The sequence below is a fragment of the Misgurnus anguillicaudatus genome, chromosome 23 (assembly GCF_027580225.2).
Source record: "Misgurnus anguillicaudatus chromosome 23, ASM2758022v2, whole genome shotgun sequence".
Classification (NCBI taxonomy): domain Eukaryota; kingdom Metazoa; phylum Chordata; class Actinopteri; order Cypriniformes; family Cobitidae; genus Misgurnus; species Misgurnus anguillicaudatus.
In genome coordinates, this window is record NC_073359.2 from 6,491,593 (window position 1) to 6,505,798 (window position 14,206).

Consider the following 14,206-nt stretch of genomic DNA (forward strand, 5'->3'; position numbering starts at 1 on the left):
CAGCTGGATTTAATATTTTCTATTGGTTTAATTTGCTTTTTATGCTTTAGTTCCATTTATGCACATTTATGTGAACTTGAATCATAATATTTATGTGTAATTTGATATTTATACATACTTATAAAGTATTGCGTTTTTTCTTCCAGAAAAGTTGTCATTTTAAAACTGTTACAGCTCTGGTGCATGGATGTACACTGTAAATGTTAAAAGTTTTCTGATGTCTGTATGGGATTTTGTTAAACCATGGCAGCTAATGCATGCATGCAATTGCAAAATGTAAGCACTTTTCTGTCCTTCTTAGTTCAGTTCATGAGCACATTTCAGTCTGTACCGGTCATATTTAATAAATCTTTATTAAAAATATTTGTGGTTGCATCTCAATGTGGCCACTGGCCACGAATATTTGCCAATAATTGTCCGTCTCATATGTTAATACTTGAGATTCTGTGCCAAAACCCCATCAAATTTTACATAAAATCATAATGTAAAGAACATTATATATATATATATAACATTGATATCTTTGTTATTAACCGAGGAAGGTAATGTCAAAGATGGGCATCAATGTGAAATCAAACTTTAATGCTCCTAATCTCATCGTTAGATTGAGACTTTAACCTGGATTTTTACAGACAGGGTCACACATTCCCTCAATTTAAAGGGGACATTTCATTAAAATCTGGACTTTTTCATGTTTAAGTATTATAATTGGGTCCTAAGTGCTTCTATCGACCTAGAAAACGTGAAAAAGATCAACTCAGAAACTTAGTTTTGGTAAACCATTCTCTGCAAGCATGTAAAAAAATAGGTCATTGAAATTTGCCTCCCCTTGTGATGTCATACCACGCGCTAATCTGCACTGCCATTTAGTGCAGAGATTATCAGATTTGCATTTTAAAACACACAAACTATCCCTGCAGCGCCCGCTTAAGCCGCAACCTGCCAGCCATGAGACTCGCACCAGCAACTCTTGGGTTACGAGCCGGACTCTCGAACCACTAGGCCATGAGCGCCCTTTAAGCACTTAAATGTAAAACGCTGTGAAAAATTTGGACAAAAGTATAATAAAACACAAATCAAGGTAATATACAGTGATGACAAACCATTTTTATTTATATTTGCCAACCGTTTTAAACAAAGAGCAAGTAAGTTAGGTACATTGCCCACCCACCACTCTCCTGAAATATAAAAATAAATGTTCTTGACACTTTTCTTTGAAATGATCCCATCTGCTTTACATTGCCCTGTTTTGCCTTTCGTCAATCAACCGTCAGAAACGACATCCTTAAAGGTCAAAGTTGAAAATAAAGGGAAAAATAAACTCGAGCACAGTATACAAAAAGCAGCCCAGATGGGATAAAGCGCTTTGAACTTCTTACACCCCCCCCCCAACCCACATCCCCATTTATAAAGCTCTGTACGTAAATCTGCAAGTCTCTACAAACACTGCTAACTGGAAAAAAGGAGTGGCAGTGAACTCAATACAAAACATGGAATGACAAAGTCACAAGTGTGGCACTTTCAGGGTTAGCTTATACAAGTCACATCAGAAGGATCCTATCGATTGAAAAGTGCCAGGTTTTTCGGTCCCGTTGTGTGTGTTTTAATAAGAGGAAAGTACTTAAACCTTCATGACAATACAAACAACTTAAAGAAATACGAAGCTCTGGAACAGCTGCCATGGATCAGGCTTTTAGGGCTCCAGAAGTCAGTAGCTTTCAAGTTTGAGGCGCCCACCATCTCCTTCACTGATGCATCTCTTTCGGCCCCTAAAATATGAAAAAAATAGTAAATCCACATGACTGCATATTATGTAATCCACTTGTCAATATGACTGATAGCAATACCAACCGAGAAGGACAGAGATCTCGAAGTTTTTTATCGATGACTCCAGCGTTAAAGCTCTGTTCCACAAACTGCTCTAGGAGCGAGTAAGCGCACGGCACGTCAATACTGATATCTGCCATATCCAAATAAACCCTCTCAAATCCCAGCAGGAGAAGAATGGTCCGATCAGAGCGAGCAGGTTTAAAACTGCAATAATGTATACGACCAACAGGTGTCGCCTTACCCGTCTTAACTGGTCCACGGTGATGACCGTGGAGGCGCAGAGAGATTTTAGCAACTGTAGGATCATTTGAAGCGTTCTCTCACCTTTAGACTCCAGCACCATGACAACAGCCTGAAAAGTTACAGATAGATAAAGTCGTGAACAATTTTCATAAACAGATTTTCCTATATATGGCCATTTTGTTTGCGCAGTTACCTCATAAACGAACTCGTGATGAAAATGCGGGACTTCCAGTTCTCTCAAGCACCGCTCGGCCTCCACTGTGTCACCTGATAACAGGTACTCCTTCAGCAGGAGATTAACCTGCAACAACAATTGCACAATCCATAATTGTCGAGTCTGACGCCCTTTTGAAGACAAAGTGATGTTGTTATGTATCCTGTGTAAGGGGCGAGTCCTTACCTCTTTGATGAGTTGATTGACGGGCCTCTGGCCGCCGCCCGATCCCCAGAGGTTGTCGATGCGTAGGCCGGTCCACCGACTCATCCTCAGCAGCACGGCCGCACGATCAAGAGCAGCTCTGGGAATTGACAAATGCAAAGTTTGACTTAAACCTCATTGGTTAGAGTGAACACCAACCAAGGCATAAAAAGGTACGACAAGTTTTTAGCGACAAGCAATCGGTCACGTTTTGCATTCAATCTAAGCATACAATCTGATGTTTAAAGGATTAGTCCATTTTCTTAAAAAAAAATTCCAGATAATTTACTCACCACCATGTCATCCAAAATGTTGATGTCATTCTTTGTTCAGTCGAGAAGAAATGATGTTTTTTGAGGAAAACATTCCAGGATTTTTCTCATTTTAATGGACTTTAATGGACCCCAATACTTAACAGTTTTAATGCAGTTTAAAATTGCAATTTCAAAGAACCCTTAAAGATCTCAAACGAGGCATAAGGTGAAACAATTGTCCTTTTTGGCAAGAAAAATTAAAAATATGCACTTTTAAACCTTTTTTAACTTCTCGTCTTCCTCAGGTCATGTGACACGTAAGAGGTCACGGATGACGTATGCGAAACTACGCCCCAGTGTTTACAAGTGTGGAGAAAGAGGACCGTTCAGACGTTGTTGTATGTGGAATGATACTAATGAATGTCTTTGTGTCAGTTTATTGTTAAAAATGGTTCGCAAATGTGTGTTTCATATATGTAACACGTGACCTTTCCACGGCATTACGCAATTACGTGAGGTCGCGCCGGCACGCCACACAGCCGGAGGAAGAAGAGAAGTTGTGGGTCAAAAGTGCATATTTTTTTTATTTTTCTTGCCAAAAAATGACAATCGTTTCTCTAGACAAGACCCCCACGCCCCGCTTGGATTCGCTTAGAGTCCTTTGAAACTGCAATGTTAAACTGCATTAAAACTGTTAAGTGATGGGATCCATTAAAGTCCATTAAAATGAGAAAAATCCTGGAATGTTTTCCTCAAAAAACATAATTTCTTCTCGACTGAACAAAGAAAGACATCAACATTTTGGATGACATGGTGGTGAGTAAATTATCTGGATTTTTTTAAGAAAATGGACTAATCCTTTAATATACCGTTGTGTGAAGCACAACGTAGAACCAATGAGATATCACTGGGGGCGGGGTTATGCACCACAACATTGCAGAAATAGTAAGCAAGCAAACAACAAAACTCCTCGCCATCAGTTGTTTTATGTTTACGGCCGGTAAGGACAAATAAATAAATAAAAAACTGTAAATACCTGGTGTATTCACAATCTACCCGTCCTTTGTAGCCGTCTATGAAGCTTTTGGGAAGTATGTTATCCGCAACCGCTCTGGCGATGAACTGGCCAAGCATCTGAAAGACACACAAAAGTATTTTAAAAGGGACATATCATGAAAATCTGACTTTTTCCATGTTTAAGTGCTATAATTGGGTCCCGAGTGCTTCTATCAACCTAGAAAATGTGTAAAAGATCGACCCAGTAACTTAGGTTTGGTAAACCATTCTCTGCAAGCATGTGAAAAAATAGGTCATTGAAATGTGTCTCCCCTTGTGATGTCAAAAGGGGATAATACCGCCCCTTAATCTGCACTATCCAACCACAGCACTGCCATTTAGTGCAGAGATCAGCTCATCTGCATTTTAAAGGACACACACAAAACTGGCACATTGTTGCTCACACCTACAAAGTGGCAATTTTAACATGTTATAATAAATTATCTGTGGGGTATTTTGAGCTAAAACTTCACGTATATACTATGGGGACACCAAAGATTTATTTGACATAATAAAAAGTCCCCTTTAATATTTACAGGCCACGATCGCTCATTCTACAGACATCACTTTCATCTGTTATCTCAAACACTTCAGACCCGTGAGCGTTCATCGTTTCGCAAAGGGATCCAAAACAAGGAAACAATATCACAGCACAAGGTCACTCGACGTACGAAACCAACCCAAGGTTCCTCTTCACGACTCTGCCAAACTTTTAAAAAGCCACTGGAATTTTATGCGTTTGCATTTTGAACACACACACAAATGTAGTCATGGATAAAAAACGTAAGAATCAGACTTTAGTATTTGTAAATAGTATTAAAATATATTCAAGCTCTGTAACATCATTTGCAGTCACGAATGGCATAACGCTGAGCAAAAGGTTGCGTGTTTGTATAGTGTTAGGAGCACAAAGCTGAGCCAGCATTCTGCACACAACGAGACAAAAGTACAAGCTCTGTGTTTCTATAAAGCCAAACTAAACAGCTGAAAGTCCCCTGTGCACCGCCGGACGCACACCGACCACAGAGTTTTCATTGTTAACCACAGCCTGTCAGACTCACTTACACCAAAATAAACTTTAGGTAAAGAGAAAGACAAACCGAGCCTAAAACTGAGATCAGACTCATATATATATATATATATATTTAGTGCTGGGCAAAGATTAATCGCGATTAATCGAATACAAAATAAAAGTATTTTTGCCATAATATATGAGTGTGTGCTGTGTCTTGTGTAATTATTATGTACATATAAATACACACACATTCATGTATGTATTTAAGAAACATTTGCATGTGGTGTATATATATATATTTATTTATATTTTTATATATTCTATATTATATATAAATGTAAAAAATTGATATATAAATACAAAAATATTCTGAAATGAATATATATGTATGTGTGTGTGGTTAAATATACATAATAATTACACACAGTACACACACATATTATGCACAAAAAAATCACTTTTATTTTGTATGCGATTAATCGCGATTAATCTTTGCCCAGTACTAATTTTTTTTACACAATCTTCTTTATGTAGGATAATGTAGGCAGTCACATTTAATTTGCAATTTACATTTTCTGGTGGAGAAAAGTGCATTCATTTAAAAAGGAAAACACCACAGTTTTTCAATATTTTACTATGTTTTTACCTCAACTTAGACTAATTAATACATACCTATCTTTTTTCAATGCGTGCACTTCATATTGTACAGCGTGTCGTGAATGTGTTGGCATTTAGCCTAGCCCCATTCATTCCTATGGCTCCAAACAGGGATGAATTTAGAAGCAACCAAACATTTTCATGTTTTCCCAATTTAAAGACTGTTACATGAGTAGTTACACAAGTAAGTATGGTAGCACAAAATAAAACGTGCCGGATGTTTAAGCAAATAAAAAAGAGAACTATATTATATGGCGGAAGAGCACCTAGTTTGCAGCACTTCGACCTCGGCGCGCGGTAACATCATCACTCCTGACTACTCACCTTCTCACTCAAACTTCCGTCAGTATTGCTGCACCCGAGTGCCTATGTTCTCTTCCGCCACACAATATAGTTCTCATTTTTTTATCCTCTTAAAAAAATCACGTTTTATTTTGTGCCACCATACTTACTCGTGTAACTACTCATGTAACAGTCTCTAAATAGGGAAAACATGGAAATGCCTGGTGGCCTCCAAACCCATCCCTGTCTGGATCCTAGGGAACGAAGGGGGCCAGGCTAAATGCCAACACATTCACAACACGCTGTACAAAGATTAAGTGCACGCATTGAAAAAGATAGGCATGTATCAATCAGTCCAAGTTGAGGTAAAAACATAGTAAAATATTGAAAAACTGTGGTGTTTTCCTTTAAGGTGCATCTCTGGTAGCATTACCTGTGGAGCCGTTGGTGTGTCTAGCACCAGATCAGGCAGCTCTTTAAGCAGTTTGTGGAAGGAGGCCTCGACATCGCCGCATGTTAGTATGCAGCCGCCGCAGAGCTCGCTGAGCAGCCGTGACGTCAGCTCTCTGTGGCTGGCTTTCGCCTCCAGTGATAGCGACACGGCCAGCATGGGCACGTCCCCACGCATGCCGCCCAGGTTCAGCTCGGCGAGCAGCTCCTGCAGGAACACAGCGAGATGTCTTCAAAAACCAGCCAATTAGAGTGCAGCGATATACAGGTTTGTAGCTGGACTATGTAAGTAAAGTACATCAAGTGACGAGTGTGTACCAGCACTTAAAGGGATAGTTCACCCAAAAATGAAAATTCTGTCATCATTTTCTCATCCTCATGCTGTTCTAATCCTGTATGAATTTCTTTTTCTGATGAACACAAAAGAAGATATTTTTGATAAATGATGGTAAGCACACAGCAGCTGTAACGATTGACTTTCATAGTAGGAAAACAAATATTATGAAGTGTTGTGATAAATGATGATGAAGATATTTTGATTAATGATGAAGATATTTTGATTAATGATGAAGATTTTTTTAATAAATGATGGTTAGCACACTGCTAATGGTAACCATTGACTTCCATCGTAGGAAAACAAATATTCTGGAAGTATTTTGATAAATTATGATGATATTATAATAAATGATGGTTAGCACACCGCTAATGGTAACTATTGATTTCCATAGTAGTAAAAACAAATATTCTGGAAGTATTGTGATAAATGATGAAGATAATATTTTGATAAATGATGGTTAGCACACCGCTAATGCTAACAATTGACTTCCATAGCAGGAAAAACAAATATTGGGAAGTATTTTGATAAATGATGAAGATATTTTGATAAATGATGGTTAGCACACCGCTAATGCTAAACACTGACCTTCATAGTAGGAAAAACAAATATTCTGGAAGTATTGTGATAAATGATGAAGATAATATTTTGATAAATGATGGTTAGCACACTGCTAATGCTAACCGTTGACTTCCATAGTAGGAAAAACAAATATTCTGGAAGTATTGTGATAAATGATGAAGATATTTTGATAAATGATGGTTAGCACACCGCTAATGGTAACTATTGACTTCCATAAAAGGAAAAACAAATATTCTGGAAGTATTGTGATAAATGATGAAGATACTTGGATAAATGATAGTTAGCACACCGCTAATGCTAACCATTGACTTCCATAGTAGGAAAAACTAATATTCTGGAAGTATTGTGATAAATGATGAAGATAATATTTTGATAAATGATGGTTAGCACACTGCTAATGCTAACCGTTGACTTCCATAGTAGGAAAAACAAATATTCTGGAAGTATTGTGATAAATTATGAAGATATTTTGATAAATGATGGTTAGCACACCGCTAATGGTAACTATTGACTTCCATAAAAGGAAAAACAAATATTCTGGAAGTATTGTGATAAATGATGAAGATACTTGGATAAATGATAGTTAGCACACCGCTAATGCTAACCATTGACTTCTATAGTAGGAAAACGAATATTCTGGAAGTATTGTGATAAATGATGAAGATATTTTGATAAATGATGGTTAGCACACTGCTTATGGTAACTATTGACTTCCCAATATTTGTTTTTCTTACTATGGAAGTATTGTGATAAATGAAGACGATATTTTGATAAATGATGGTTAGCACACCGCTAATGCTAACTATTGACTTCCATAGTAGGAAAAACAAATATTCTGGAAGTATTGTGATAAATGATGGCAAGCACACAATTGAGTATAATCAGCTGTGTGTGCTTACCATCATTTACCACAATACTTCCACAACATGTGCTTTCCTACTACGGAAGTCAACAGATTTATACATCTAATCTTTATCTTTTTAAAACAACACCAAAACCAACATCCAAAATGTGAATCTTACCGCAACTTCATTAGCATCTCCGTGCTCAAAGTACTCCTGTACAATAGGAGTAAGGGTCTTTTCGAAGGTTTCTTCGTCTAAAGGCAGGACGACGGTTTCGTACACGCAGTTCTCCTGAATAATCGTGACGTCAGGTGAGTTATTTGCGGATTCCATCATTAAAACAGGAAGACAATGATTGTTTTTTTACCTGTTCTGCGTCATAATTGGGATCTTTAACATCAACCTCGTCTTCGTCGTAAACCACACCAGGAGTTCCCCATACACCTTTACCTCCGGCTCCACCTACAGATCCAAGAAAATGCATTGGGGGACGTTCAAGTGACATCATGAATTAAAAAGAAACCGTAGCTAAGAGTGAAAATACAGACTGTTCCTGTGTTAACCGCACAGGATCCCTTTCTCTGAAATCGTTAGTCAAAACAAAACTAAGATCTCTTTAACACTCAGCTGGTAAAATGGTTTCGAAACTAACTGCAAGTGCCAAACAGACACTGAACGAAGAAAGAGAAACTCATTCTAACCAATAACATTTGCTTGGATACGCAAATCTTTATAATGATCGAAACAAGAAAGTCACTTCGTCAACAGCATAAAAGCAATTACGAATTTAAGCCTGTTCACAACAAGAACGATTACTATTACAATAGCTATATAAGGGCGCACACAAATGGATGATAACGTTATTTTTATTCCAATCTGCAGATTGCAGTTTAACATTTCACAGACCACAATGTTTTATCAATTTATAGCGTCATATAGCTCTGAAAGAGACAACAACAATATTGTTTATCTGTATTTAAGTCACAATGAAATGGAAGGAACGATTGTATTATTTTCCCTGTCATAACATATATCAGAGTAAAACTTTTTTGAAATTTTGGATTTTTGAAAGTTGGGTAATGTCACTATTTACTGCAATCTTTTCCCGAGCCCCTCCCACCCGCCATACCCCATGACCGGAAGTAAAGAAAGATTTGCGATAAATAAGAAAATTTGCGTTTTTGATTAGAGATTTTTTTAAAATAATGAAGCTCACACAAATAAAACAATATTCCAAAACAAATTAGTTTTTTATTTCAATTTTATTGTGACTTTTGAATGAGGGGTGAAAAGGTGATGTACACCTTCAAATTAATATAACTGGTATTTTTGGTTTAGAAGCCTAAAGCCGAAGGTATACTAGGGCCGTCCGCATGACGTAATTTTCGTCATCAGAAGGGTCCGCGGCCATCCACGCAGACCGTCCGCGGGCAGTCCAAAATTTGAGACCACGCAGACAGTGTGCGTAAAGTCCGCGTACAACAGCGCATGCGCGTGGAAATATTTAGACAGGACACTCCACTACAAACAATTATACAAAGAAAATAGATCGTTTTTCTTCTTTAATTTTTACTTCTTCCAAGAACAGAAAGCTGTGGAGCATGTTCATTACCATAATGTTTCATTTCTGTTCTTTGTTGTTTTGTTGTTTGTTCTAAACTGCAATGTTTGCAATGTTTGATCGACAACTTTTCTGTTTTTATGTACTGTAAATCTCGCCAAATCAGTGCTGCCCTGACGGCCAGGTAGAGTAAAATTTGAATAAGAAATCATTTGTATTGCGTACATGTCGAACACGGCCATGTGCGCGTAGCCGCAATGAGTATACCTTGAAAGCTGCGTTGACGCGTGCGTGCGCACGAGCCGGACGGGGAAAAAAGTATACCGCGGGCTTAATATTGCTCTTATTTTAAAAAAGACACTTTAAAAATTTTTTTCGTTGACAATTGTCTGAAAGGGAAAATATTGAATTGAAAAAAAAATTGTTATAGCGGTTTAAATGTATTGTAATGGATAAAAAATGCCATATAGTATTATTTTATATATAAAATTATAAAAAAGAGGTTTGTGTTGGTTTGCTGTAAGGTTTTGAAATATGAAAACTACATTCTTATGCTGCGTTCACACCAGCCGCGGTAGAGGCGTCAAGCGCGAGTGATTTCAATGTTAAGTCAATGTAAAGACGCGTTGACGCACATCTGGAGGTCTCGCAGCTCGAATGAGGCTTTTAGCGTTGTAGACGCGATTCCACCTCATTTGCGCATCTAGTTCGCATTGCCACGGGAAACGTACGAGTTGAAAAATCAGAACTTTGGCGAAAAAATGTGCTGCGTTAACCAATCAGGAGCTTGCTCTAGTGGTGACTTGATTGCAGGAAGCGAGCGGAGCCGCAGAAGCCCCTCTCATGATGCGAATTTTCGCATGAATGTCATAATGACTAGAATTTCACGCGCGGCTTTCACGCACGAATGAAGCGAGTACACTTAAAATGTTCAAGCGTTTAACTATGGGCGGAGGGTGCGAATTCGATGCTTCAAATGGGTCTGGTGTGAACCCACAGCTAGACCTTTCCAACAATATATAGTTTGTTGTGATAGATTAACATTAAGATGAAAAATATTAAAGTAAACTCAGATGTCCCACTTACGGGACAGCACCAGTTAAGGGTTATTGTTATCATTCTTACTGTGAAGGGGCATTTAGTCTTAAGGTGCAGTATTACGACAGAAGGATCCTTAATGACTTTTACTTAAGAATAAACAAAAGGATTTTTATTAAAGCTGTAATCTGCATTGTAATCCCAGATGATCCTCTTCAGATACATTAGGAAAAAAACTCACCATTACAAAGTCTCATCAAATAAAACAACTACGGCATTAACATATTCATCATGTCAGATTTTGGATTAAAGAGTAAGTAGATCAGGATGAGCTGTGTTCGAAGACGTCAATATGCATTAATTCACATTTTAGACCTCTTTATAGATGCTATAATTTAATGCATAAACATTTCAGTTTTATATTCAACCGTGGACTTCCAAACCTACGTGCATGTATTTAGTGATAATTCACATGCACCTCAAGTCAAAATATGGCAACAGGATTTAACAGCCCTGCCTTGCTGGCTGACATAACAGCAGTTATGTAACCCCAATAGGGTGCATAGGCCGATCCTATCATGCCAGAAAGTCGAAATGAGGGTGGACCGTGAAGTTATGTCATCTTATACAGAAATGAGTCAGGACTGGAAGTGTTAAGCAGCAGTCACGATGCAATAATCTTTGCAAAAACACATCAAATCTCCTGGCAGTCTGCGTCATATCTCAGATGAGTAAACCATTAAAGTGAAGATACAAAGATGCCAAGATTGTTACACAAATGGGTTATCACGTATCTACAGAGGGTATAATTATTACACAGCTATTTATCTAATAAGTAAAGTGAGAAAGATCAAATATTGATTTGAAATATCGTATTTGCTCATTATTCATTTTTTTAGTTTAATGCGGTTATCTGGGAATAACAAACCTGCAAACGTTGCAACTGGCCAATCAGAATCAAGCATTCCAAGGAGTCAACATTTTAAGGAGTCAAAATTTCATTCAAAATTTATGCAGATAAAACAATTTGTACATTATTCTTATTAGAAAATACTAGTCACATAAATGAAACGTTCCGGAATCTTCCGGAAATTTCCGCCAGTTCCAACAACAGCTACGATTCCAGATCCCATTCTTCAGTATTTATGTGCATTCCAAAACTGGAACTTCAATCAAAACCTACATTTAAGAGGGAAAACAGGCTTTAAAATAAAACCATTGTGCCAATACCTTTCTTTGGCAGCCCTCGTCCTTTCCCCATCCTCGATTTCCTGTTCAATTTGCCCTTAGGGCTGGTGGGTGGAACCACAGACCGGACCACCTCTCCATTATCGCTGAGCGAGTCTCCCCGACCCGAGTCCCTGGAGGAAGTCTTCCTCAGACGTCTCTTCACCTTGGCCTTCAGTCTCGCCTCGTGAATGCTGCCGGTGGGAGCCGCTATCCAGTTTCCGTTGATCTCATTGTTGACGTTTGCGGTAAAGGTGGCGTCCTCGTCTCCAGAGGGGAACGAGTCGCTCTGATCGGCAGCCTCAACGGGAGGATGACAGTTTGGGGGAATATTTGTATACGTATACTTTCTTTCGGAACTGGAAAAATTGTCATTATCAAAGTATTTTCAAAGTAAAACGAGGTTTTGGTCGCCATGATCAAAAGAAGACCTTAAAAGACCCACGCAGTGCATTGATAAGGCTTTAAAAACTAGAAAGCTTTTGATTGGGGTGAAAAACCGTAGAGGAGCAGGAGTGCATAATGATGTCATAAAATTGCCAATCCGTATTACCGTAAAATTGCGTACTGTGACGGTACATACTGAATTAAACGAAGTATCCACGTTAAAGTAGTAGGTCATTTGGGTATATTTGCCTACTGCTTAAAAAAAAAAAAAAAAAATTATTTCACGGGGACTTTAAACTCATTCATGCTATGTGCTATATACATTGAGGAAAAGGACAATGATTTAAGTCATTATTTACTGATAATAGTTACAATGTCGTAAGAAAAAGTGCTGTTTGTGTTATTAGTAATAAAGTTAAAAAAAATGCATACAGGTTTGAAATGTCACGAGGCTGTTTAGCGACAAAATTTGCTACATAAACAATATAGCATTTATATATCACGGAGTTTAATACTTTGAGCTCTTCAACTTTTTCATAACCAACCAACATCTGCAAGATTAAACCGTTACTCTTAACCTTGGCGACTTCTTATCACGACAAATAGCCGATAGGTTAAATATTTCTAAGGCACTGACCCTGAAACAGTTCATGGGAGACATAAACACTTAATACTGCAATAAAAACCATCTTACCAACGGGGTTCGCATTAAGCCATGCCTCGCAGTCAGTTGCCATGGTCGGAAAATAAATTTCAAGGTGTATGAAGTATATCTCTGCACCTAGAATTGAAAGAGTAAAGGTTGATTTTCTGTGTAACTTAAAGCAAAAATGAATGAAAACATTAACTGCAGACAGCTGCTCCAATCAGCTTCGTCCATTTGGCTCAAAACACGATGAAATGAATGGATCGCGTTATCATGCAAAGAAAAGCACAGCGGTTACAAACCAAAGCTTACTTGGAAAGAAATCCTGTGTTTGTTTTAATACTAAAGGTTTGTATTTCGAAAACCAACGCATTTATTGCATGGCGATTCGTGCACGCGCAAGCGAAACGTAAACATAAACAAAGCCAAAACGCGGTGAGCGTTGACAAAAGCTCGTCTTTCGCTCATTTAATGCAGTTTGTAAGAAAATGAAACAGATTATTGTGTCATGGAATATAATTTTGTACAAAAAAAAGCCTAATCCAACAAACCTGCTGTAAAGCGTAGGCTATCTCAAGTTTGCACGACACGTATCTCCGTTTGTCGAGTTTGTGTTCTCTGCCCAGCAACCGGATAACGTAACGAGCTTTCCGATTGGTCAGAATAACAGAGGCGGATGATAAAGCGACCAATAAGAAATGAAGCATCAGGAAGCAGTCCTTCTCGCATTTTCCAAGGCGTTCTTTGACCGTCACGCTCGCCGCCTGGCGTCGAACGCGGGGACCGCAATGATGTCATTACGTAATAGTTTGCGCATGGTTTAGCATGAAGTCATTGTTATCATCCAACTGACCCAGTTTCATAAAGTGAGGAAAATAAAGGTGTGGATCATGCGCATTATTGATCACTGATGATGCAATTGTCATCTTGTTATTTCATAATGAACAAGCCAAGACACAGGGTTGCCATCCGTCCCGGTTTTACCGGGATTGTCCTTCTTTTTTATAACCTGTCCCGGGAAGTTTATAAACTATCTTCGAAAAGCTATGTGAATATGTAATTTAGCGAGCTGTACTTGCGGCAGAGAGGGAGACCTTGCGTCTGTGTGCCTCTGATGTCTATGCCTCATTAAGCGCATGTAAAACAGAGAGCATCCTGATTGGTCTGTTTCAGTAAATCAACCAATCAATTGTCAGTGTGGGCGGGCTTTTATCTCTTCTCCCGAACCGAATTATCTAGAAACAGGAGCGCCCCACAAGCGAAAATATAAGACACATTTTACGCCAGACTACACGAAAGTGTACCCCTGTCGTATAAGAGTTAAAAATAATGACAATCTTGCACGGTGTACAGTTTGTAACAGTGACTTCAGCATGGGTTA

The 14,206-nt window shown here is 38.3% G+C and overlaps 1 protein-coding gene across 1 annotated transcript; it reads right to left on the reverse strand.

Annotated features, from left to right (window-relative positions):
* Window positions 1-1,087: 1,087 nt before the first annotated feature.
* pdcd4b (programmed cell death 4b) lies at window positions 1,088-13,531 on the reverse strand. Its single transcript, XM_073861451.1, has 12 exons — window positions 13,377-13,531; window positions 12,874-12,960; window positions 11,796-12,095; window positions 8,334-8,428; window positions 8,144-8,257; window positions 6,189-6,413; window positions 3,782-3,879; window positions 2,474-2,591; window positions 2,267-2,374; window positions 2,071-2,182; window positions 1,852-1,990; window positions 1,088-1,769 (listed from the first exon to the last, which is right to left on the reverse strand). The coding sequence occupies exons 2-12, from the start codon at window positions 12,914-12,916 to the stop codon at window positions 1,709-1,711; spliced, it is 1,413 nt and encodes a 470-aa protein (XP_073717552.1). The 5' UTR covers window positions 12,917-12,960; window positions 13,377-13,531; the 3' UTR covers window positions 1,088-1,708.
* Window positions 13,532-14,206: the final 675 nt, after the last annotated feature.